Genomic DNA, 22,884 nt, shown 5'->3' on the forward strand with positions numbered 1-22,884 from the left:
CTGTCCCTGGATCTCTCATTAGAATTTCAGAGAAGCCTTGTTTGCTACTGGAGGTGCCAGTGCTGAGACTAGAGAGGATGTCAGCTCTGCTTGCAAATCAAAGAGTTTGGGGGTCATCTATGCACGAGGTCATGACAAAGTTGAAAACCGTAATATGGAAAGTTCTCTTCCAGATAACTTTACAGAGCCTCAAGTAAACAATTCTTGTGGATAAACCAACATCCTCTCTTAGCCTATGTGCTGTCTTGTCCTCCAAGCTTGGTAGTGGCTTGTATATGCGAGCTGTCAATCACTGGCACCCATGGGGTTGATAGGAAGATGAGGATCTTTGCAGTAAGTGGGGACCCTTTTGCTGACCGAGGTCTCTGCAGCCACATTAGCCCACTCTTAAAGTCCAAGTTATATGACCCTAAAATAGCACAAATACTGTCCAAGATTTGAGGGGTAGGAGGGTGAGACTGGAAATACAGGGAGCCTCTTCCCTGTATATAAACAATTACCAACAGGCAGCGATGCCTGGATAGACATCCCTGGGAGTGGCCCCCACTCACCATGGGTCAGGCAGGTGCCTTGTTTGTCCAGCTCCAGGGCTTGGGGGGAGAGAGCTGCCACCTGGTGTTCCCAAACAAGACCAGCTGGTGGGGCAGGGGTGGGGTTGGGGAGGCTTCCCGGGAGCTGGGCTCTCCCTTCCACAGAAAGGTCTCAGAGAAATACCCCTGGGCTTACTTAGGATGCAGAGGGCAGAGGCTGCGATCCAGGGAGAGTCCCTGGTTCCTTTTCTGACCCTCAGTCAACCCTCACTAGGTTGGGTTCCATTTGGGTCACCTTAGAAAACTCTGAAGCTCCTGAGAGAATGTCACGGCTAGTCTTGCTCCTGGCAGGAAGCTGCCCTTAGCTGTCACCAATACCCTTTTCTTCTCTTGGTCCACAAAGGGCTACCTCATGAGCCTCAACCTCCAGGTGGGGCAAGGCATCTCTCTACGTGGCGCTGCCTCCTTTGGGTGGGGTCGAGGTGAGCAGAAAGAGGGCCAGCCACGTCCTCATCACATTTGAGACAAGTCCAGCATTATGCGGTGACTTTAAGCTTTGTGGCTAAACACTACCCACCTTAAAATCAACAGAAGTCATGGCCGTAAAAATTGTGGCATCACAGTTCCTATGTTAGCCTGGATGTTAGGCTCAAGGCCAGAAGCTGTGCTCTCTGGCCAACAGTCCCTCCAGCTCTGTCTAGAACTCCCCATTGGCTTGAACCAAGTGCCCACCTTGAACTGAAAATCCCCTGCAGCTCCTGTTTTGGTATGTTCCACCTTGTGATCTACTTAGAAGAAACTCCAAGCTTGTGTGTCCTTACAGTGTCCTCCAGGGCCATTGAAGCTGTTTTCCAGCTGCTGGAGAGTCAGGAGGGTGGACAGGGCCTGGTAGGATGGAGCCATTTGGTGCGTAGCATTCTCCAGAGAATGCAGGTCTGCTATCTTGCTCTTCCCTCGGTCAGAGGCTCAGTGGAGCCATTTCTCACATCCATGCTGCTCGGCTTCTCAAACGTATTAGTGGTTTGGTTTATATATACAGATGCACAGAATGAATATAGTGCAAGAGGGCCCAACCCTCCATGGTGTCTCCTCACCTAGATCAGGAAGGTTTGGTATCTGGGACTTGGGCTGCTCAAGGTCCTATTCAGTGGTCAAGCCAAGTCCCAGGGGTGAGGTGTGGTGGCTCCAGAGTCATCCAAGCCAGAGTACCTTCTTGTGGCTGCCTTGGTGGATTAGAAACAAAGCGCTAGAGTTGGGTGTATAATTTATAAAATATTCTTTATTTATGCTATGGAACACAGTCAAGTGGTAGCTTTAAAAAAAAAACAAAACACTTTTTAAAAGATATTAGTGTGGTGACCCGGTTTTGGGCCCCGTGCGAGGACAGTGGCTGAAGCCATTTGCTTTGGCTTTGCCAAGGTCTCTCCCGCGCTGGGAGAGGTCTGGTGGGAAAGAGAGAAGCGTTGGTGCAGCTATCCGTCCACTTGCTTAGAACCAAGAATAACTTACGAAGAGCAGAATAACGTTTATACTGCTGGTATCTGATCAAAAGATTACTTACAATACAGTATATTCATTCCAGGATGTATAAAAATGTTTGTACGTACTGTTTATGGGGACTACCCTAGAATTTTAGCCTTACTATGGGAACATGGTATTTCTTTACAAATTTAGAAATTCCCTAGTTTATGTAGAAATCATACTTCCTGATTTTACTTAATTAGTAAAGAAATAATTAAGAGTAACATTCAGTAAGGTACTCTTTTTTTTTTTTTTTCTTAAGCACAATGGTTGAATCAAAAAAGATAGTTTGCTTGAAAACATTAGGGAGGCTCCACCAATCGGCAACCTGCACTGGCTGTCATACTAGAAAAATCCATAAACCCACGAGGCACTGAGCTTTCACAAGACTTCCCTTCTCATCAACACAACCCTTTCTCCTCCTCTCAGATGTGAACCTCAGATGCCAAAATACCCGTGTGCCAGCTGTAGGCGTGTTGCTGAGCACAGAAGGCTGGCAAGTCTGTCCAGCAAATTTGAGAGTATGATGGGATGGTGTCTGCTTTGCGGCCTTGTGGCTATGCTCAGGTCCTCTGGGCAGGTGGAAGTGGCCCTTACCAGCACCGGAAATCATCCCCATTAGAGCATAAGGACTTTCAAGAAAAATACAAAAAAGTCTGATTAAAATTGGAGGCCTACGTGAGTACGTTCAAACGCCTTCCCTTGGAATGAGCCGCACTGAGGTCTTGTGCTGGGCTTGGGTGGGTTACAGGTCCCCTCTCTGGCCTGAGCCCTGGACTGCGACCTCCTCCTCCTGCTCCGTGGGCTCTAAAGAGGACCTCATCCTCCACCAAAAACCAGAGAAAGGGAAAGTCACAAACATTGAGGACTGGGTTCAAAAGCCCCTGGACACCTTCTGTCTGCCTTTCCCCAGCCTGCATCTGGTTAGGGGCCGTGAAGCAGAATTCAGAATCTGTGCTGCCCAGAGGGGGACGGTCACAAAGGTAAGGAAACACCCAAAGGCAATAAATAACAGCAAGCTCGGGACCCTCACCCCTGCCCCTCCCCCAGCTACCACTGCAGGTTCTTCCTCATTTGAGCTGAAGGAACCGAGGGAGGAATCCCACCCCAAACCTCCCTGCACAGCACCGAACGCTGGGACCTGGCTGCCGCTTCTGCACAGGATGGAGCCTCAGTCTTTCGCTTTATAGCATCATTTATGGCATGAACTAGGAACATGATGTGTTTACACAAACACACGACAATTGTACATCGGCATCTTTACAATATTAAAGGAGTCATATACAAGTCTACAGGCATCGTACATGGGGCAGTGCCGGCCAGATTGCTCCACCCGCCCAGCAGTTCTCTGTGGTTTCTCCACCCCAGGGAAAGAGCCATCTCAAGAGGGGAAGTGTGGCAAGGCAGGGGGTATCCATCTTTGGGCCTGTCTTCCAGGAGGCAGCAGGTCTGCGGGGACCTCTCTGGGACAGTCCTCGTTGGAATCCAGGTCAAGAGCCCAAGGTGTGACTGTGTCTGGGTCTTACTGGCAGGTCAGGGTAACAACAGTTTAATTAAAATTCAGTGTGCATATGAGTGTGGGAAAATCAGAACTGGGGACGGCTTCCTGAGCTGGGGACCCAGAGGATGCTGACAGATGGGCCCCTTCACCATGGGACCCATTCCTGAGGTAAGGATGCGGTGTGGCCCCATGGCTGGTCCCGATGGGGAGAGACTCCTCTGGGAGCCCAGGTGTGAGTACATACAGATAGGAATCTAAGATCCCTGGGCATTAGTAGGTCAGGTAACTCACAAGTGTGGCCTGTGCCCCAGGTGGCAGCAAAAGTAGGGTCTCAAACGGTTCCAGAGCCATCCATCCCCCATGCCAGCACCACCTCAATCCCTGCGGCCCCATCCCCCATGGGGGCCCAGCTTTAGCCCCTATGGCACTGCCATCCCCGCACCTGCACCTAGAGCAGGGACCAGAAGTCTCCAAGCCCCGCTCTGCAGGCACCTGGGCCCAAGTGCCCAGCAGCTCTGCCACCCATGCAGACATGCTGCGTGTTCAATTGAGCTGAGCACCAGATAAAGAAGCATTGGTCCTTGTCAGCCTCTCTGACTTGCGCACTTAGTTACTTCCGCCTTAAATACTGTAGAAAAATAAGCCATCTCTGACGCAAGGAGACCCAGTAGAGTCTGCGCATGTGCAGAAGGATGGGTGGCTCCTCTGGAGTGGGCCGGGGGGGTCTTCTGCTGACCTTGCCTCGGCAGGCGTGGAGCCTCAAGGATGCTGCACCAAGCTGGGGAGCCGAGGGGCCTGGACCACTGGTGGCGGAGTTCCCACCTCAGCATCTTTGGGTCACATCAACAGTCCTTCAGTGGGCATGCCTCCAGCATCCCACGTTCTGTTGCCATGACACACCTAGGGCCCTGGGGCTCTCTGGGCAGGCACTGAACCCTCCAGCCCCACCCTCAGTCTCACGCCCACTGCTAAGCAGGCATCGGCAGAACTCCCCAGCACTGTTTCCAGGTCCCTGGGGCGTGTCCCCAGGGCCAAGGGGCCTCAGGTGGGCACTGAGGCAGGGCCTAGTCCAGGGGCTCCTGCTTTATTCGGACAGCAGTCGGGGTGGGCTGCGGCCGCCGCTCCTCCCGGCAAAGCACATACTCGCTGAACTGGGAGGAGTCCACGCCACCCCCGCAGGACGCCGCCACGATGAAACCCCTCTGGAACAGCCTCTCCAGAACCTGCAGAGGAAGAAACAAGGGTCAGCGATGTCCCGCTGCAAGAGTCTGCCTGGCTTAGTCTGGTGGGCAGGTGGGTACCAGCCTGGACGAGCTGCCTTCTCCTGTTAAAATCTGTCTTGCTTACTGACAGAGGTCCCAGCAGAGCCACGAGTTGGCTGCCGCTGAAAGGACAGAAGCAGCCAGACCCTGGGGCCCCTCAAGTGACCAGACCTGGATGGGTGACCACTCTGCTGCCCTCAGGGGTCCACAGCCTTGATGCAAGAAGGCAGAGAGTGCCTTTGGGCCCCTCCTGTTTTCTGGTGTAACCTGTCCCTCTCTCCAGATGCACGGTCCCAGGCCCCCCCCCCCCCCGAGGACCCTGTAATAGAGACCCTGCCCCAAGCCTTGGGGCAGCCACCTGCTTCCCTGAGCTGTGAGTCCCAGATGGTTTGAGGCCTGGGGGCCCATCAGCTCGAGGGAGCTCAGCGTGGAGAGGAGTCCTCCTCTCTGAGTCTCTGCAGGTCTCTGTGTCCACATGGGTTTGTGCCTCTGTGAGGGTGGGGTCTGGTCACTGTGTCTGACACCGTGTCCTGCAACTAGCAAGTTCTGGTGGACAGCCTGTGGAATCTGTGCACGGGGAAACTTTTCCCCACAAAGTTTACTCTGCCCCAAGCCTGAAATAGGAGTCTGCTCTTAGGTCTGGGAGAGCAGGTGGAAAATGGGTCTCCATGCCATCTGGGGCTTCCCGACTCAGGCCCATCTGGGTAAGGCCAGTCCAGAAACGCTCTGGCAGCTGTTTGGGTGCGGGTAGCCCCAGGTCAGCAAGATGAGGAAAGGCCACCTCTATTCTCAGCCTCTGACCTGCCGCTCCTACTGCTTGGGTTTAATTTGAATCCAAAGTCAGACTGTGGGTGTCAAATGAAGCACACTTTGTTAAAAAGACTCTAGGCCATTTTTATAGAACATCCTTTTGGAAAAAAAAAAAGCACAGATCAATTTTTTTAAGTCCATCCCCCAGGCGCCATCATTTAATTATGAGCAGGACATAAATTATGCATCGACACATTGTTGCCTTTTCTGTAAGATGGCACAGAGGGCCTCGCTATTTCAGGGATGGGGCCTCTCCCTCCAACTCCCTCTGCTGCCTGAGGGCTTTGGGGAGGCAGGGGCGAGGCGGCAGGGGCGGGCCCTCACCTGCACCGAGTTGAGCCGGCAGTAGCCGTTGAGCGGGAAGCGGATGACGTGCGTGGGGTCCTGGTTCCAGCCGGCGTTGACTGAGTTGCACATGACGTCCCCGGTCTCGGGGAAGACCTCCTCGATGAGGGCCTTCTCGCCGCTGAGCGCGATCCGCTCACCCAGGTCCGGCGTGACGCGCACCACCAGGCAGTCGCAGGCCCGGCTGCGGCGCCGCTGCTCCTGCTCCTGCTGCCAGCGCTCCAGCTCGCGCACCATGGGCTGCAGCTGGTAGTACCGCGCCTCCTCGTACAGCAGGCTGAAGTCCTGCGGGCATGCGCGGACGGGTGCGGGGCGTGGGGGTCTGCCCTGCAAACTCCGCACCCATCACAATTCCACTGGGACGGCAATCCTCCGCCACCCCAACACACACACACACCACCACTGTACCAATGGAAAAAATAATGCTCTTGTGAAGGCGTGCAAACTCAAGGAGTCTCGCCTTCCCCCCAGGGCAGTGGCTGGTGTGCACCTGTGCCAGACCCCCTGAGCCCTTCCATCTGGACCCAAGCAATGGACGGTTGCTTCATCCCCCTGAAGCAGAGAGAAGCGTCTGGAAAGGCTGGGAAGCTAGACTGGAGGAGCCGCAGGCTGTGCCTTTTCCAAGGGACCTGCTGCTTTCTGAGAGGAGAAGCTGGGCTGGGCACAGGGCAGCCCTGTCCTCACCCACCCTGGAGGAGCTCACTACCCAGCAGGGAGGCACAACACTTTTTTTTGCCGGGGTTGGACTTTCGACACCATTATTTGAGACCTTTTCTGAGCCTCAGTTTCTTCGTCTGTAAAATGGATGGAAACAACCAGCTCAGAGATGGGGTGAGGCTTAAAGGACAGGAAGATGGGCCCCTGCCCTAGCAGACAGTGTGAGGGGGTGTCTGGGGGGACACCCACCTCTCACCAGCAGCCCAGTCCTGGGCTGGCGGGCTCACACTAACCGTCCCTCAGGCCCTGATATCAGCCCCCTGCCCCGGTCAAACACAGGTCCACCCACACTGCCCCAGCTCTGGGTAGCTGAGAACCCATGATTTACGCCATTCAGCTCAAGTCCAGCTGGTGAGCCTGAGGACCCCTGGGGAGAAGCAAGAGACCCTCAAAGAAGGCCCACCCCTCTGGCCCTAAGTCCTGCCGCCTGCTGACTGACCCTAGCTTTTGGGGCCACCCCTAGGGAAGCCTCCTTGGGCCCTGTCACCAGTCAAGGACCCATCCGTCCCTCCACATGGGTTCCTCAGGGCCCCATGCTGGGCCTCTGCTCTCATCCACTCGAAGTTTTAAATATCTGCAAACCAGCAACCCCTACGTCTTTCCTCATAGTCCAGAACATTCCTCTGGAGGCCCCACCAGCTTTTCCACACAGGAGTGGGATGCCACACTCCCCTCAGCCTGTCCTACCCTGGGTCCCTACACATCCACTCAGGACTCAAGCTACAGCCAGAGGCACCCTCGAGAGCCCCCAACCCCAACCATTCACACACATGGCTTTTGCATCCTTTTCCTGAACATGAGTCTAATCCTCTGCAGATCTGATGGTCATTCCCCTGCTCACCACCCTTCCACTGCATTCAGGGTAAAATACCAAACGTGGAGCCGGCCGCCAAGGACACCGAACAGCAGCCTTCCTTCCTGCTCTTCCCTTCCCGGTTCATAAGGCCCCAGGCAGACACCTCCAGTTGTGGAATGTAAAAGGCACCTTGCTGTCCCCACTTCCCACCCCCAGAAGCCTTCACACTTGTTTGTCCCCGATCCTCCATCACTAACCGGAGACACATCTTTCCTCCAAACCCCCTGGGGCCAGGTTCCCCATGGGTCACTCTCACAGAACCCTCTGCCTCTCTGAAGCGTTTGTCCCTGTGGGAGCCAAGTGTTTTTTGGTTCCATATCTATCTTCCTACTGGACTGTAACCATGATGGGGACAGGACCCCTGTCTGCCTCGTGTTTCATCGCATGTTCAGCCTGATTTCAGTTGCTGGCTCCCAGTATCTGAACTGAATGAAAGATAAAACAGCCCCAGGGCCATTGGGTCCTCTGGGTGCCAGAAGGAAGGACATTTGCTGGTTGGAGCTGGGGCTTAGCCTGGGCCTGGGGTTCCTGCCTCCTGGCTCCCTGTGCCGTGAGGGGCCCAGTACCAAGGCAGGACTCTAAGAAGCACGTCCGCTGCCCCATCCAGGCTCGCCTGGGGACCTGGGGGGAACCTTGTTTAAGGGTGTTTGGTTTGGATCAGGGTTTTCCCCTGCAAAGTGCCAAAAAGGAAAATTTGGGAACCTCTAACTCCAGCCCTTCAACACAACAAACATGAAACTGGGGTGAGCGCCACTGCCACTGCTTAATTGTTGTTACACCCTGATAAATAAGCTAAAAATGTGAGAAAACAAAATTAGTTTAGAAAAACTGATTTAGCCCTCGGCTTCATCGTTTAAGTTTTTACGGTTGCCATGACAACCGCGGGTCCATTTATTAAGTCACAGCGTCCCCTGTGTAATGCCACCACACAGGCAGCGCAGGCGAGCCGCCGGCTGCGGACTTACCTTGAAGTCATCCGGGAGCAGCAGTTTCGACGTCCTCAGGAAGCTCAGGACATAGCGGAAAATCTCCCCATCCCGGTCGATGAAATAATGTTGCTTCAAACTGTCCAGGACGATGGGCTCGGTGCCGTTGAAGAGGCGGCTTATTCTGGGAGACATGGAGGGTGGGATGTCAGATGGAAAGGCCGGTCCACCTGCCCCGCCTGCAATCCGTAGGGCCCATCCTGCTAGAGGGGCAAGGGGCCTTACACAGGTGACCCTGAGATCACACCAGGCCTGAAAGGGATGTCTGCACACGCCAGGGGCAGCCAGGCCACCAGTGCAGCAACCAGCACATGCACACACCCCGCCTACCCTTACAAGCCACAGGCAGAGAGAGACACACCCAGCTGTACACACCCGCTGGCCAATGCAGGTTACAAGCCTGGAAGACTATAGTGAGACACAGCCACGCTGTCCCGTGCACACAAACCCTTGCCGGACAGACTCGCCTAGAAACTCCCACCGACAATCAGACACTCCAACACACAGCCACATGCCCAGTGAACCCATGTAGACCTGCCCAGATACTCTTGGGTCACACACAACCATCTCCCCCATCCCACGTGAACAAGCATTGGATGCAGGCACAGGGTCACAGGGTCCCCTCCTCTCGCAGCACACAAATCACAGGCAGACCCAGACCCATCCAGGTGACGGACACACCAGGCAACACGAGTCCACCAGAGGCCTGGCTGTGTACACTCGACAAACCCAGAGACAAACCACCCAGTCTCGCCTCGCACTCAGAGAGCCCTAGGGGAGAACAGAGGCAGACAGCAGGGGCAGCGTGTGTGTGCAGCCATATGCACACACCCATGTGAACATGGGCACACATGCCGCACACGCGCATCCCTCAGTGTGTGCACACACACCAGTGTGGATGCACACAGAACAGTGCACACACATGCACGAATGTGGGCACACCTGGGAGTGGACTGGGAGGGGAGGCAGGTCGTAGCACCCCATCCTCTGAAGGGCAGTAGTTCACACAGAAACACACACCTGCAGGAAGCTCTTGGGGAGCCCCCGATATCTGGCTTTCTCCACTCCAGGAAGAAACCAGGTCTCAGAGCCAGGGCTGCAGCCTCCCCAGTGCCCAGGGCACAGGCTCTGGTTTGGCTAATTCCCCTGCAGACCTCCGGCCCAGGTGGGGAGTGACAGGATTTCCTCAAGAGGGGGACACTTTAGGGTCACACACAACCACCAAGTCATCAAGGACACCAAGGGAACAGAAGGGAGGTCAGCACCTCCCAACACGCTTCGGCAGGCAGGGCCCCATGGGCCTCCCCAGCGGGACCCTGCACAGCCTGGGAGAAGGGTCGCCCAGATCTGGGGCCCAGATCTTCCAGCCCAGCCTGCGCAAGCCGATGCTTAGTGCCCTCACTCACTCCCTGCCTGCACTGGCGAGGACCTCCCAGGAACACTCCCGCTCCCCTCTGCCAGCGCCCACTCCTCTGTCCACTCCAAGTCACTGCTCCTCTGGCCCTGCCACCACCACTGTGCACCAGGGCGACGAGCTGGGCGGAAGCTGATGGGTTACAGCACCCCCAGCCTCTCTCGGGGCTGCCTGTCGACACACCCTCCACGCTGGGTACTGGCACACTCATGCATCAGGCCGTCACGCTCTGCCCGGGTGTGGAGTGACTACCTGTTCTCACTCTGGGGACATGCCCCAGTAGCCCCGCAGAAAGGGCAAGGATGCCTCAGAGATGGGCATGAGCAGGTCAGAGCCTGCGGGGAGGGGCGGAGGCCCCAGCCTGTGGGACCAGTGCTGCAGGCACCCAGATACAACTCATCTCAGAGCTCCAAAGGCCCTGGAGCCCGATCAACCCCCCAGGCCTGGTGACGACAATCCTGGGGGACACAGCCTATTCCAGCTGTCAAACTCCCCAAGACAGAACCTCAGCGGAGCTTGGGCATTCAGATGTCAGGATAAGGGCCGCCCAGCTTCGCTGGAGACAGGTGGGCCTGAGCAAGGCTGCCAGGTGCCATGGGGCCGTCACCAGCTGACAGCTGAGGGCCCTACATGGCATCAGCAGGAAGAAGTAAGAGCCACATCCACAGGGTAAGTCAGCAAGTCTGAAGCCCCAGATTCCCTGCAGAATTTTCTCTACCCTTCCTGGTGGAGCGCAAGCACTCTGGGCAGCAAGCAGAGTTCTAGGCCTGGCTGTGCTGCAAATCCCTGACATCAGGCTCTGAAGCTCCAGACCGTCCTCTCGGTCCAGAGGCCTGCCGGCCCCCCACATTCCAGGGCTGCCTGGTTCTATGCTGCCTTATCGGTCCAAGGCTAGAGTGTTCTCAACTTGCTTCATTTCAGGACAGGCTGGTTCTAGGTCTTTCCAGGGTTCCGTGTCTCTTCACAGACTAAGGCCTTTCACGCCCTCGGGCTCTGAGGCTATCAAAGATGTGAGCAGCTGGAGGGAAGGTGAGGACAGTCACCACAAAGGGACCTCCCAATTCTTGTGCGATCTCTTAAGAGTCAGTCTCCACCCCAGGCCACCCTCTGAGGGAGGCTGCAGGTTTGGGATGTCAACTTTAGAAGTCTTCCATGGAAGAAGCTGGCCAGTTCTTACCGCAGGTGTCTTCTTTTTCTTTTCTTCCTTTTTAAGCTTTGGGGCCAATTTCCTGGCTGCTTCAATGGAAGGTTTTATTAGTCCTGAAGCTCCTAGACATCTTAATTTGTTGCTTGTACAGAGGGGACGGACGCCAGTGTGGGGCTGTGATGGCAGCAGTTAAATGACATCCAGCAAGTGAGGTGGCAGACCCAGGGAGGCCACTGCCAGCCCCGGGCAGCCGTGCTGTTCCAGGGCCGCCCAGCAGCGGCACCCCCTGGAGCTGCCTGCATCGGAGCCATGCTGCCCTGCCAAGAACCCGAAGCCCAGACACAGCTCTGCAGGCACAGGGACCCAAGGGCGTGGGGACATGAGCCCCCGGGTCTCACAGCACTGCCCAGCGTGGGACTGCTGACATCTCAAATCCCCCAGGTGACCTTGACATACTTAATTCTCCATCTCCAGGTGACTCATGTATCAGTGACACTGGATGAGGGGCTGATCTTTGTTTCTAGAATTACTAAAAAAGTTTTTTTAATTTTAATGATTCACTCAAAGAAGGACAAGAGAGACCCGAGGGGCTCTTGCCAGCCCAGCTGCCCAACTCACTACTCAGGCCTGGCTTGACCCACTGTCCTGACTGTCCTCCTGGTCACATCATCCCCCTGGCCTCCAGGCTGAAGCTTCAGGCCTGGGAAGCAGCTCTCCTGTGAGCTGGAAGCCATCCAGGCAGAACAACAGATTCATCTCAAGGCCCAGCCCCGGGAAAGAATGCAGACCGCCACCCCCTCTGGGCACATCCTGCCGGGGGAGGGTCCCACATGCCAGGTCATGGGGCCACCAGAGGCCTCAGCTCCCTGGCCAGAGGGCCTGCCCCACGGCAGAGCAGGAGGATGGGCGAGGGTGGGCTGCCCTGTGGGTCTGGGAGGGGAGGGCCGCCCCCTGCCTGCCCTGCTCCAGGCAGCAGCCTGGAGACAGAATGAGGAGGCCCTTCCCCGCAGGCCTGGGCTGTGATGACTCCAGGAAGGCAAGTGTCTGATTTCAGGAAACACTCTTCAGAGAGGTTGTGGGCAAGGGTTTTATGAATTTCACTCGCAAACGTCGTCAACCGATTAAGAGATGATCTATCTCAAACAACGAAGGAATGCCGCAGAAGGCAAAATTGAAATTAAATAAGCAGAATCCATCTCCCATCCTAGACAGGGTTCTGCCAGCCAGCAAGTGACAGGCCGACGCGGCTGACGTGGCCTCCTGACTGCTACACCCCCCGGAGGCCCCCAGGCCACAAGTGCCCCGGGCCTAGCCTGTTGGGCTGAGGGAATAAAGCTCCAACCGCCAACCAGTGCCCAACTCCCCAAATTCTGAACCAGATGCTGCATCTGCCTCCAGCGGTCCCTCCTCCAGGGAGCCCTCCGCCTCCCTGGAGGGCACCACCCTGGCCGCCAATGAGCTCCCAAAGCAGCCACCACCACACACTATGAGTCCATGCTCTGAGCAACCACACCAGCAAACAAGACAGCCAGATCAGAAAGCTTCCCAGAGAGGCTCCCTCAGTATCTGGGGGATTAATTAACTCCTCTTTTTATTTTAAATGTCTAAAACAGGAGGTGATGCCCTGCAGCCTTGGCCCTCCTACTGCCAGCCCTTGGCAGTACCTCGCTCAACCAAGAGCACTAAGCAATCATGGGCTCAGCAAGCAGCACACTGCATCACCTCCAGGAGATGCTCAGAGACCCATCCCACCTCCGGTCAGCCCTGGTGCTACATGCCAGTGGGGAAACCAGGTCTGCCCCTAGGAGAGAAACGCTGGAGAGGCCAAAGCAGGAGAGGCACTAGTGCCGGCGCCTCCCACAGACGGGCCCTGGAGTCAGGAGCACCAGGGAGCTCGGCAGAGTGTAAAGCTCCCTGTAGGGAGGGTCCTGCTCAGAGACGCTTTGCCCGCTAATGGCGGGATGAGGCTCATGCTTATCCAGAGCTGTGTGTATCCCGGAACATCCTGGGATTCCTAGCCAGTCACTGCAACCCCCGCCTCCCCTGGGAGCCTGCTGCTGGCCCTTAGGGTCTGCAGTGGCCACCCAAAGATGACAAATCGCAGCTCCCCTCCATCCTTCCCCTTATGTACTTTCCCAAGTGTTAGACTAGGAAACAGGATTAAAGATTTCTCCCCAACACGACTCGGGGAAGCACATAGCATTGCTCACAAATGATCCCCTGCAGAGGCCAGGCCTGAGTCTCGCTCCAGGGGAACCTGAAGGTACATGAGATTCCCCAGCCAGCTGCTGGCCAGTTTCAGGTGGGGCTCGCTCTGAAAAGGGGCCTCTGCCAGTGGGCCAGGAGCTCCACCTATGCCTAGTGCAACCAATGCCACCAGCTCGGGGTCATGAGTCCCTGTGCAAAGCAGCCTTCAACAGGCAGACTTGGCCCCCTAAACTCTGATTGCCCAAGTCTGGGAGCAGGTGGAGAGCCCCGCATGTCGGCTGGCAGCAGGCTGTGGATGCTGCCTGTCACCCCAGCCCACCCCAGTGCTCCGAGGGGCTTGGCTCTTACCTGGAGTCAGGGTACTTGGTGAGCGTGGCCAGGCTGCTGGTGTACATGTGACCGCCCACGTCTATGTGCACAGGTGCGTTGGACTTAGTGAGCTGGGCGGGCAGTGGGATCCCCTGGGCGGCCAGGGGAGACACAGGCGACCGGGTGAGAGACAACCGGGACATGCTTCCTCCCTCCTGGAGGTGGAAACAAGGCAAAAACAAGGGTTTCTCCACGACAGAGCTAGGGACTCCCCTTTATTGCCACTGTGATCACAGATCTAATCAGATCACTTCTGCCTGTGCCTGATCACATATTCAGCTGACAAATTATGGCCACCACTGTAATTAAGTGTATTTGCATCATCTTCTTCCAAGTACCAGAGGGAACAAGGAAGATGCTTATTAGCAATAAGAAATCAAGAAAAAAAAATTTTTCAAGGTGTCAGCCTCCAGGGGCATAAAACAAACTGCAAAATTCTAATTAAAGGTCGCGGGCTTATGTGTTAGATGTGAAATATCCCCTGACAAACGAATCACCAATTTGTGAATTGGGATTCAGGGGTTTTTGCAAGTTTGTCTCAGTAACGAGACACCTCTAAATTAGTGACTTCCTCAGCACCTAAGGCGTTGAGTTTTATACATGTAGTAAATTTCACATCAAATTAAGAGCATTTTTGTTTCAAAAAAAAAATACATAATCGTACAGCCAGTCAACAGCCGTCTCTCGAAGGCCACAGCTGCGGCTGCGAGGAAGGGCAGCCAGTGAGCAGGCGCTCAGGAAGCAGGCAAAGAAGGGCACACCAGCCCCTGACCCAGCCCACCCTGCTGGCTCTCACCGCGGTGCCAGTGCTGCCGTGGGTGTGAAGTGAGGACCCGCTCGGCCGCTCCTTGCGGTGAGGCATCTAGGCTTCCATCTCTGCCCAGAGTATCTGTGGGAAGCACAGGAAAAACCAGACAGGACTTACTCCTCAGTAGTGATGGACGCCGTTATCTCCCAGAGAGTCAAAGATGCTCACAATCGACCTTTCTGCACATGCTTTCTGGGACCCCATGCCCTACCACCCAGCCCTCTCCAGATTCGCACCCCCCCCCCCTGCCACTAGCCCGTCCCCCTACCCCAAAGCAAAAGCCCCCCAAAGCCTCCGGGCGATAGATTACTTACACACACACATACATGCATGTAACGCACACACACTCACACACGTGTTTCCAGGGCAGCTCCACGCCTGTTAATTCAGCTAATGACAGTACTGAAACATATGCTCACCATTATTGCCCCAAAATGTTTCAGAACAAATCAGATTTTCTTGGTATTTTGGTTTAGAGCCATTTTACCAAGCGTGTCTCCTTGCTTCAGCAGAGAACACTGGGGACCACATTTCAGAGAGGATCCCCCACCCTCTATGGGCTGGGGAGCCCCAGGACCTCTCTGAACACTGTCTCTGCGATGTTTCAGGGGTAGCGTGTAACTGGCCAGACACAGAGACGCCTCTTCCAGCAGAAGCCAGAGCACAGGGAAGAGTGAAAGTCACTGAGGAAGCCACCGCTCCCCTGTGGCTCCTTTGGGAGGAAAACTTGTCTTTGTTTGCCCAGCCTGTACCTCTGCAGTTTCTCCCCAGGCCCCCCAGAATGGTCTTGTTGATGCCTAATGTATTCCAGATCCCTTTGGGATCACACCCCCAAGGCATTAGTGAGCTGGCCAGGAGGCAGCAGCCAGCTAATGAACCCTTTCTCCTGCTCCTCCCTAGTAACTCGGCGACTCTCTGTGCCACAAACACCTGAAATAAGATTGTCCCACAGTTTCTAGAAGCTGCCTGAGGATGCTCTGCAGGTCCTATGCAGAGAGCTGGAGAAGAGCAGGTCTAAGCAGCCCCTTCCGCTGACTTGGGGCTGTCTCATGGGGCTGGGGGAGGTTTGCACAGGCCAATAGCATCCCCTCCCCACTCCCCCACTGTCTTCCACACGGCGAACCTGGACTTATCTCTTGCAGGTTTACCCCCAACCTCCCTCAAGGATTGACTTTGTGCCTTGAAATTCAACATCCAATTCTAAAACCTGGACCAAGGTCCAATGAGAATTAAATCCTGCCAGTTTAAGTCAGGTCACTCTCCTAGCATCTGGTCTGCCCTCGGTGTCCTGACAAGTTCTCTGACAGGAAACTGGGGTGGGGGCTGCTATTAGCAGACAGTGTGGGGTCCCCAACAAGCTCAAAAAAGAAAACCAGGTCACTTATCTCAAGGAAGTTCTGAGCAACCAAAATATATCTCAGGAATAGGTTATCCTGTCCGGGGAGGCAATGCTGGGGGAGGAGTCAGAAGGAAAGCCACACTGAGGATAAACTGTGCTGGAAGAAATTCCGATGGAAATTCTATCAAAGCGGACTGCACAATGTTTTCCCTACTATCCGGACACTACTCAGGAGTGACATTTAACACCCAGTACCCATCACAACAGCTGCTCCATCCTGTTCTCACCCAGCCGCTTTTCCATTGCAAGCCCAACCGAGGTTCACGGCAAACCAGAAACTCACCATTGGAAGCCCCAGGCTGTACGCCTTGACTCGAACCTCCACTGCTTTCTCCGACAAACGCATCTGTGCTGGACAACGACCCTTTCCCAGAGACCACTGCTGAGGTCAGAAGCATAAAGTGGGTGCGGGAAGAGACACAAGTTCATTCCGTCAACACCAGCATCAAACCCACCACCCCAACCCCAGCGCGCCACCGCCCTCCCGAGGCTTGGCCAAACCGCCTGTTGCGGGGGCCTCGGCGGTAGTGTACTCCACCGCCCACGGGTTTCCAGACTGGCTGGGTACTGACCCGCTTCTCCAAGCTGCGGCGGGAGCCCCGGGTCCCGTGCCCGCCCGCCGCCGAGCCCCGCCCGCCCGAGCAGAGGGAAGCGAGCAGAATGCCACGCTCATTTACACACAAAATGATTTTGTGTCCCATTGTGCTCGCAGTTGTTCAGCTCTCTGGGGGTGATTAAACTGGCTGAGCTGCGGCAGCTTGAGACGATTTCACTAAATCGCTTCTTCGTGAAGTCGCTTCTTTGCTAAGCTGTTATTTTAACCATAAAAGGTAAACAGAAGGCGCCTCGAGAGCTCCCTTCAGCTCTGCGCCCCGGGCGCCAGGGGCCTGCAGAACTGTCCAGAGGGTGGGCCAGGAGGAAGGCGGGCGGGCCACCTGGCGCGCGCCAGCCCAGCCACGGAGCCCGCCAGCCGATGTGAACTTCGGGGCGGCGGGAGCTTGCTGGGCCCAGGCCGGCGGCGCCGCGGGGCGGGGGTGGCCGCGCAACCCAAAGCGCCTGGCAGGACCGGGAGGGGTGTGCGGCAGGGGCGGGGCGGAGGACAAAGTTAAATCAAGAGGCAGACACTTAGAGACCACAGATGGGAAGCTCGCCTAATTAAGGACGTAAAAGCGCTTTTGTTCTCAAAGTTTATTGTTGCAGGGATTAAAAAGAAATTGAAACTAATGCTGTTATTCACTCGTGCAGTTAAATACCTTCAGGCACATATGAGACACGGAGTGAAAATTTGAAGCTTATCTTTCTGCAGTCAGGGGTGGGGGACGAGGGAGGGAAGCACGCTCCAGCTCCGGGGGAGGGGGCTGTTTGCGAGTGTATGCGGTGCGCGGTCCAGATCCGGGGATGCCCGCGGGCAGCGGGGTTCCCGAGGGGCGATCACGTCTCCCAGGTGCCCCCCTGGGGCTCTAGATCCCGCGCGCTTGGCACGACCAGCAGCGCGCCAGCCCCTCCCGCTCCAATTCGGACTCGCGGGTGGGCGGCAGAGGACGCACATCTGTCCCGCTGGAGACCTTTTCTCTCTCTGACTTGGACACCAAGCTGGGCCCAGTCAGCCCAAAGCCCCAGCTCCGGGAGCCGGGCTCTGACCCCGGATACTCGCCGGCCCTGCACTGAGGCCCGTGTGCCAGGACCTGAACACCCCCCACCCCCACCCCGCCCCACGCGGCAGGAAGCTCGCTGCCTGCCCGCGTGGGTAGGGTCCACCCGGGGCCAGGGCCTGCCCACGTGGGCAATCCCCCCCTCCCACGCCAGGCCTTTGTGCTAGGTGCCCCCGCTCCGCCAGTCCCCGCCGCCCTGCACCGGGACAAAGCAGCCGCCCCTGCCCAGGTCCGAATCCCGGCTGGGCGACTTTCTGGGCGTCGCAGCCACGTTAGGGACAGGGGTGCGCATCGCTGAACGGTGGCGCCCGCGCCGGGCTTACGTTGGAGCGGGAGCGGCGGAGCGGTCTCGGGCGCAGCCCCCGCCCCCCGCAGCCGCCGGTCTCGGGCGCCGGGCGCAGCCACGCCGCCTGTGCCCGCGGCGCGAGACGCTCCGGTCTCGTCCTGGAGTTACTTTCTCTCTCGGTCCCAACCCTCCCCGCACCCCTCCCGGCCTGGCCCCAGCTTCGCGCGGCCCCTCGCGGCGCGGCGCGCCGGGGCCTCCCCTCCCCGCCCTCCCCTCGCCTCCTCCCCTCCTCGCGGCCGCCGCCGCCGCCTCCTCTTCGCGCCGCTCTCCGGCTGCCCTCCCGCCGCTCCCACCCCCTGTCCTCCCTCCCCTCTCTCCAGCGGCCTTCCCCGATGGCCGGCGAGAAAACCAGCCCCCACCCCAGCCGGTAGCCCGCGCACCGACGCGGCTGAGCCCGGACGCAAAGGGCAGCGATCCGGCTCCCAATTACCCAGCGCGGCGCGCGCGAGCGGGAGCGCGCGGCCACTCCTGGCTCGGGGCTCAGCTGCGCCGCGGGGCAGAGGATTAGAGTCGCAATTAGCTCCGCGCGCCCGCGCCTGCCGCGCTCGGCGACAAAAATGCGCCGTTTCCCCTCCTTTAGCCGGCCGATCACCACCCGCCTCCCTCGGAGCCCGCGCCTTCCCGCCGGGGCCTCCGTCAGGACCCTCCCGGGAGCGTTGCGCCCAGGCCCCCGCGCCCCCCGCCCCCCGCCGGCCAGCCACGCGGCGCCCGGGCCTCCTCCGGGCTCGGGAGGGGGCGGGGGAGAAGCTGATTTTAATCATTGTCATTTCATCTGATGTAATATTTCCCCGGGCGCTTTCAGCTGGGCATAAATTTTCGGCTCCCAAATAAGTAACACAGGGCACGTTTCTCACATTTCTTGACTCCTCGGTTACAAAGAGGAGAGCAGCCGCCGCCGCGGCGCCCGAGGGTAGGGGCGGGACTAGGGAAGAAACTGGGCTGCGAGTCGGCCCGGGCTGGAGCGGAGCCGGGGCCCAGGGCCGCCCCTCCCCCTCTGTGGCCTTCCTTCCCGGGTCTCTGCCCCGACTGCCCCTCTACCGGGGAGCAGCGCCGCCCGTGACGTCTGCGGACACGCGGTCGGCCACCGCGGGGGAGGGGCACGCAGGGGGCACCGGGCCAGCCGCCCGCGGCCAGACGCGCCATTTCCTTTAAGCGCGCGGCGCGATGGAGACTTCTACCGCCAAGACTCCCCACGGCGCCGAGGCTCACGCCTGGGGCGTCCCCCCTCGCCCCCTTGTCGGCTGTCCCTTCCTCCTCCTCTCCCACCTCCTCCTCCCCTTCCTTTTTCTCCTCTTTCCCTTGCGCCCCGCCCGCCCTCCTCCTCCTCCTGGACCATTTCCCGGCTCCTAGGAAACGGAGCGCAGAGCCTCTAGTGCAGTGCGCCCGGCCTGCACTGCGCCCCCGTCCGGCTCCGGGAACGCCGGGGCCAGAGCCAGGCTCGAGCTGGAGGGCCGGTGCGCTCTGGCCGGGAGCGGCACCGGGGCCCCCACCCCGCGCTCCAGCCGGACCTGGGCGCCCTCTAGCGGCCTCACTCACAGGGGCCGCTCGGGAGAGGGGGCGGGGGGGAGGGGCGGCGGGCGCTGGTGGGAGGAGGAACGGGTTGGGGGCCTGCCTCCCTTGACCAGTGGACGTCGCGCGTGGCAAGAGGCCCGGACCTCGCTTCTGTTAACTTCTCCACGCAGGAATAAACAGAAACTTTCCTCCTAAGGGAAGGTTTTATTTATTTATTTATTTTAGAGCTTGAACTACAGGAGAAGGGGGAAATTTTCTCATTAAAGTTACATCCCTGCAGTTAGTTCAATTACTTGATATATGCAGAAGATGTTGTAAATTTATAGATTTAAATAGCTTACAAAGACGCCGCAGGCCCCGTCAGTTAATTTCCTTAATTTATGGATTTTTAGCTGCTCCTAGAACTGAAAGGGGCCCTGGAAGTAGGTCAGGGATCTGTACGGCGGCTCCAGCACGGCCCACGGCTGCCCATTCTGCTCCGCATGCCCTGGCGCCCCCCCCCGGGCTTCTGGCTCTCAACTCAGGCCTGACAGTACCACTCTCCGCTCCCTACATCTCAGCCAGGCCAGGCCTGGGAGGTCTGCTTTGTTCCTTGGTGACTGCTGCCCCAGTCCCTCCAGGGCTGCACAAGGCCAAAGAACAGCAAAGCCCGCATCCACACCCACCCCACCCCGGCACTGGAGGAATGGACCCAAATAAGAAGTGAAGCAAATCTCCAAAAACTTTGACCTTCTGTGCCTTCCCTTAATTGCTGGCTGGGATCACAAATGGAAAAGGGCATGTGTGGGTACCCCAAACTTCTGCAGGGACAGAACTTTCCCCCTTCTCAAGCCTTTGTGTGCTTGCGGGGATGGGGGAGCCCAAGGAAGAATGCTCCAGGCTCCTGTTTGAGAAACACAGACCCACTGAAAACCTGCTTGTCATCAGGCCACCCCTGTGGCCCCCAGCTCTCCTCTTCTCCCCACGCTCTTAGGTGTCCTGCTAGAGCTTCTTTGTTTTGTGTTCAATGTGGATGAATATATACATATAAATTAATACTTAGAAGATGAGTATAAACCAAACTGTTTTAGGAAGCCACATGGCGATGTGATTAGTATTGGTATTCATGATTTAACATTTCTTTTCCCACTAGATGAAGTTTCTAAGATTTGCAAGGTACATGTCAAGGACGGGTGTATAAATGGATTTTTATTTATTCACAACTCCAAGACTAATTGCTTCTCTTTGCCTCAAGGCCACGAGATTGGTTTTAATATGACACTTCAAAAGTATTCTTAGAACTACAGAGATACTAAGTGTCATTGTTTAAGAGACAAATCTCACTGTGGTACTGGTGACCCTGAAAATAGGCTGTTCCATTTCATTTTAAATTCCTCAATGTTTTTTTAAGAGTTTCACTTTATACCAACTATATTAAAAATGCACAATTTAATCGAAACAAGAACTGGCCATTTGGAAAGACCTTTATTTCCTTAATATTGCTGGGAACTTTGTTTTCATATTCCTGAATCCTTTTATTAAAGAGCTGAACTTTATACGTGTCATTAAGAAGAGTAAGTTTGGATCATAATTTATTCTCAAGTGTTTTAAAAGTTCCCGGCTAAATGTCAACCATCTTTTACATTGAGAGACTTGGACACAGACTGTGATAGGCATTTAATGATCTGTGGTATCTAATGCAATGGGGAGGCTTTTTTTTTTTTTTTAATTGAAGATGTGTAATTAGGACTGAAAATATATTGAAACATCTTGTGAAATACATCTTGTTTCATGACTATTGTCCAAGAGACAAAATTAGATCTAATCAGAATAGAACTTGCTTTATCAGTAGATTTGACTAACACTTGAGCCATTATGGTTTGCATATTTTAAAAAGCAGGTTCAAATCTGAGTTTGCTTTGAGGCTGCCCTGCATGAGCTCACCTGAAGCGCGATGCAGGTCGGGCCCTGCATCCAGGTGCTGCAGACAAGACCTCAGTCTCCGGATGTTTCAAAGCGGCTTCCAGTGTGATTTTGTACTTTGTTGTTGTTGCTGTTTGCGGACTATATTTTAAGAAAAGTGAAATGAGCCCCAACATGAGGTCCCAGAGTCTGCTGAACTCGACCTTCTCAGGAAGTGTGTGACCCGGCACCAGATAAACAGGCCAGGACCCAGATGCTGCCCTCAGAGGATGGGGTGTGTGTTGGCGTGGTGAACAGCTGGGGTCTGGAGTGTTAAAGCAGGGCTGTCTCCTCTCCCACCCCCAGGCTCCCTGGGGTGAAAGCCAGACCCTCCTAGGTCTGTGCCCACCTCCAGGTTCAGACACGGCCCCTGACCAGGCTACGACGGAGCCAGCATGGCCCAGAGATCACAGTCTGACGTCCACGTGGCCTCTGCCTCCTCACCAGGAATCCCACCAGTCTTCTCTCTGGGACCCCAGTGAACCTAGAGATTAAGGCAGTGGCTAAATGTGGGACTGTTAGTGCTGCCTCCCGCAAACTGGGTCTCCTGACTGTCAGCCAGGTGACCTACTCCCTGGAGAGCAGAGGATTGAAGGAGGGGAGATAGGGGCAGATGGCCCCTGCCTGTTCTTAAAGAGAGTAAAACAAGACCAACCAGCTCTCACTGAGCTCTGCCCAGTCCCCAGCAAGATGCTCAGTGGGCACTTCTGGTTCCTGAAGGGAGAGGAAGCCAGGGCTGCCTCCAGGTGCTACTGACCGCCCCCTCCCCCATTCCTACCTTCTGCCTGCAGCCTGGGTATATGCTGCTCAGAACCAAACCAACCTGCCCTCCCCCGGAGCAGCATCAGAGTGACAGCAATGACAAGACTGAGATCTCCTGACCAGGAATCCTAACATGGTGGTGGCCTGTGGATGACCTCTGGGGGACCAGGACACTTCCCACCCCTCAAGTTGCTCGATGCTCTGCATTTGAGTTTTCTTCCCAAGAGAAGTTTCAGCAGTTTTACCAGATTCTCAGAGTCCATGTGAATTTGGGTGCAAATAACAAAACCTACCTCATAACGGCTTCATGATGAGGAAAGCGGGTTCTTTCACATAATGGGAGGCAAAGTGGCCCTGGAGCCCATTCAGTGACTCAGCAGAGTGTTCAGGGCCCAGGCTCTCTCCACTTGCCCCAGCCATCCTCTGCATGTTGGCCTGTCCTTACACCAAGTCCACTCTGGTCTCAAGATAATGTAGCTCAAAGCTTCATAACTACTTGGACATGCAAGGATAACAGGGAAGTGATCCAGTGACCTTCACAGCCCTCTTTGGCACATCCCATTGGCTAACTTGCAAGCCACACCCTGGGAAAGCATGGACCAATCAGGTTTAGCCCTGGCCTGCAACAGGCTGGGGTGGCTGCCCTGAGTGGTGGGGAGGTAGGTGGACCCTAGGCACAATCAGGATCTGCCTGGGGGAAGGAGGAGAGGGTGGGCTTTTTGTTGGGGGCCCCAAAGGTGAAGAGCTGTTGACTAGGACCCTGAGCTGGAAGGAAGGTAGAAGCTAAACAGGAAAGAG

At 56.3% G+C, this 22,884-nt stretch overlaps 1 protein-coding gene across 4 annotated transcripts; it reads right to left on the reverse strand.

Moving 5' to 3' along the window:
- Positions 1-2,240: 2,240 nt before the first annotated feature.
- Positions 2,241-18,058, reverse strand: KCTD15 (potassium channel tetramerization domain containing 15). Of its 4 annotated transcripts, XM_032486189.1 has the most exons (8): positions 17,929-18,054; positions 17,849-17,886; positions 16,157-16,255; positions 14,463-14,555; positions 13,646-13,821; positions 8,508-8,652; positions 5,949-6,254; positions 2,241-4,775 (listed from the first exon to the last, which is right to left on the reverse strand). In XM_032486189.1, exons 4-8 carry the CDS (start codon positions 14,526-14,528, stop codon positions 4,617-4,619), a joined length of 852 nt encoding a protein of 283 aa, XP_032342080.1. In that variant the 5' UTR covers positions 14,529-14,555; positions 16,157-16,255; positions 17,849-17,886; positions 17,929-18,054; the 3' UTR covers positions 2,241-4,616. The 4 variants fall into 4 exon arrangements, with proteins under 4 accessions (XP_032342080.1, XP_006193863.1, XP_032342079.1 ...); XM_006193801.3 differs by lacking the exons at positions 17,849-17,886; positions 17,929-18,054 and adding an exon at positions 16,555-16,576 and having other exon boundaries at positions 2,246-4,775; positions 16,157-16,252; XM_032486188.1 differs by lacking the exons at positions 17,849-17,886; positions 17,929-18,054 and adding an exon at positions 16,446-16,469 and having other exon boundaries at positions 2,246-4,775; positions 16,157-16,252.
- Positions 18,059-22,884: the final 4,826 nt, after the last annotated feature.

This window comes from Camelus ferus, chromosome 9, assembly GCF_009834535.1.
Source record: "Camelus ferus isolate YT-003-E chromosome 9, BCGSAC_Cfer_1.0, whole genome shotgun sequence".
Taxonomy (NCBI): Eukaryota; Metazoa; Chordata; class Mammalia; order Artiodactyla; family Camelidae; genus Camelus; species Camelus ferus.

Excerpts from the sequence above, each read along its gene's own strand:
- KCTD15 (XM_032486189.1), bottom strand. The coding sequence starts at position 14,528 with ATGCCTCACCGCAAGGAGCGGCCGAGCGGGTCCTCACTTCACACCCAC. Across the intron at positions 13,822-14,462 it reads ACGGCAGCACTGGCACCGCG|GAGGGAGGAAGCATGTCCCG; the intron begins GTGAGAGCCAGC and ends TTCCACCTCCAG. Across the intron at positions 4,776-5,948 it reads GCCGGCTCAACTCGGTGCAG|GTTCTGGAGAGGCTGTTCCA; the intron begins GTGAGGGCCCGC and ends CTTCCTCTGCAG.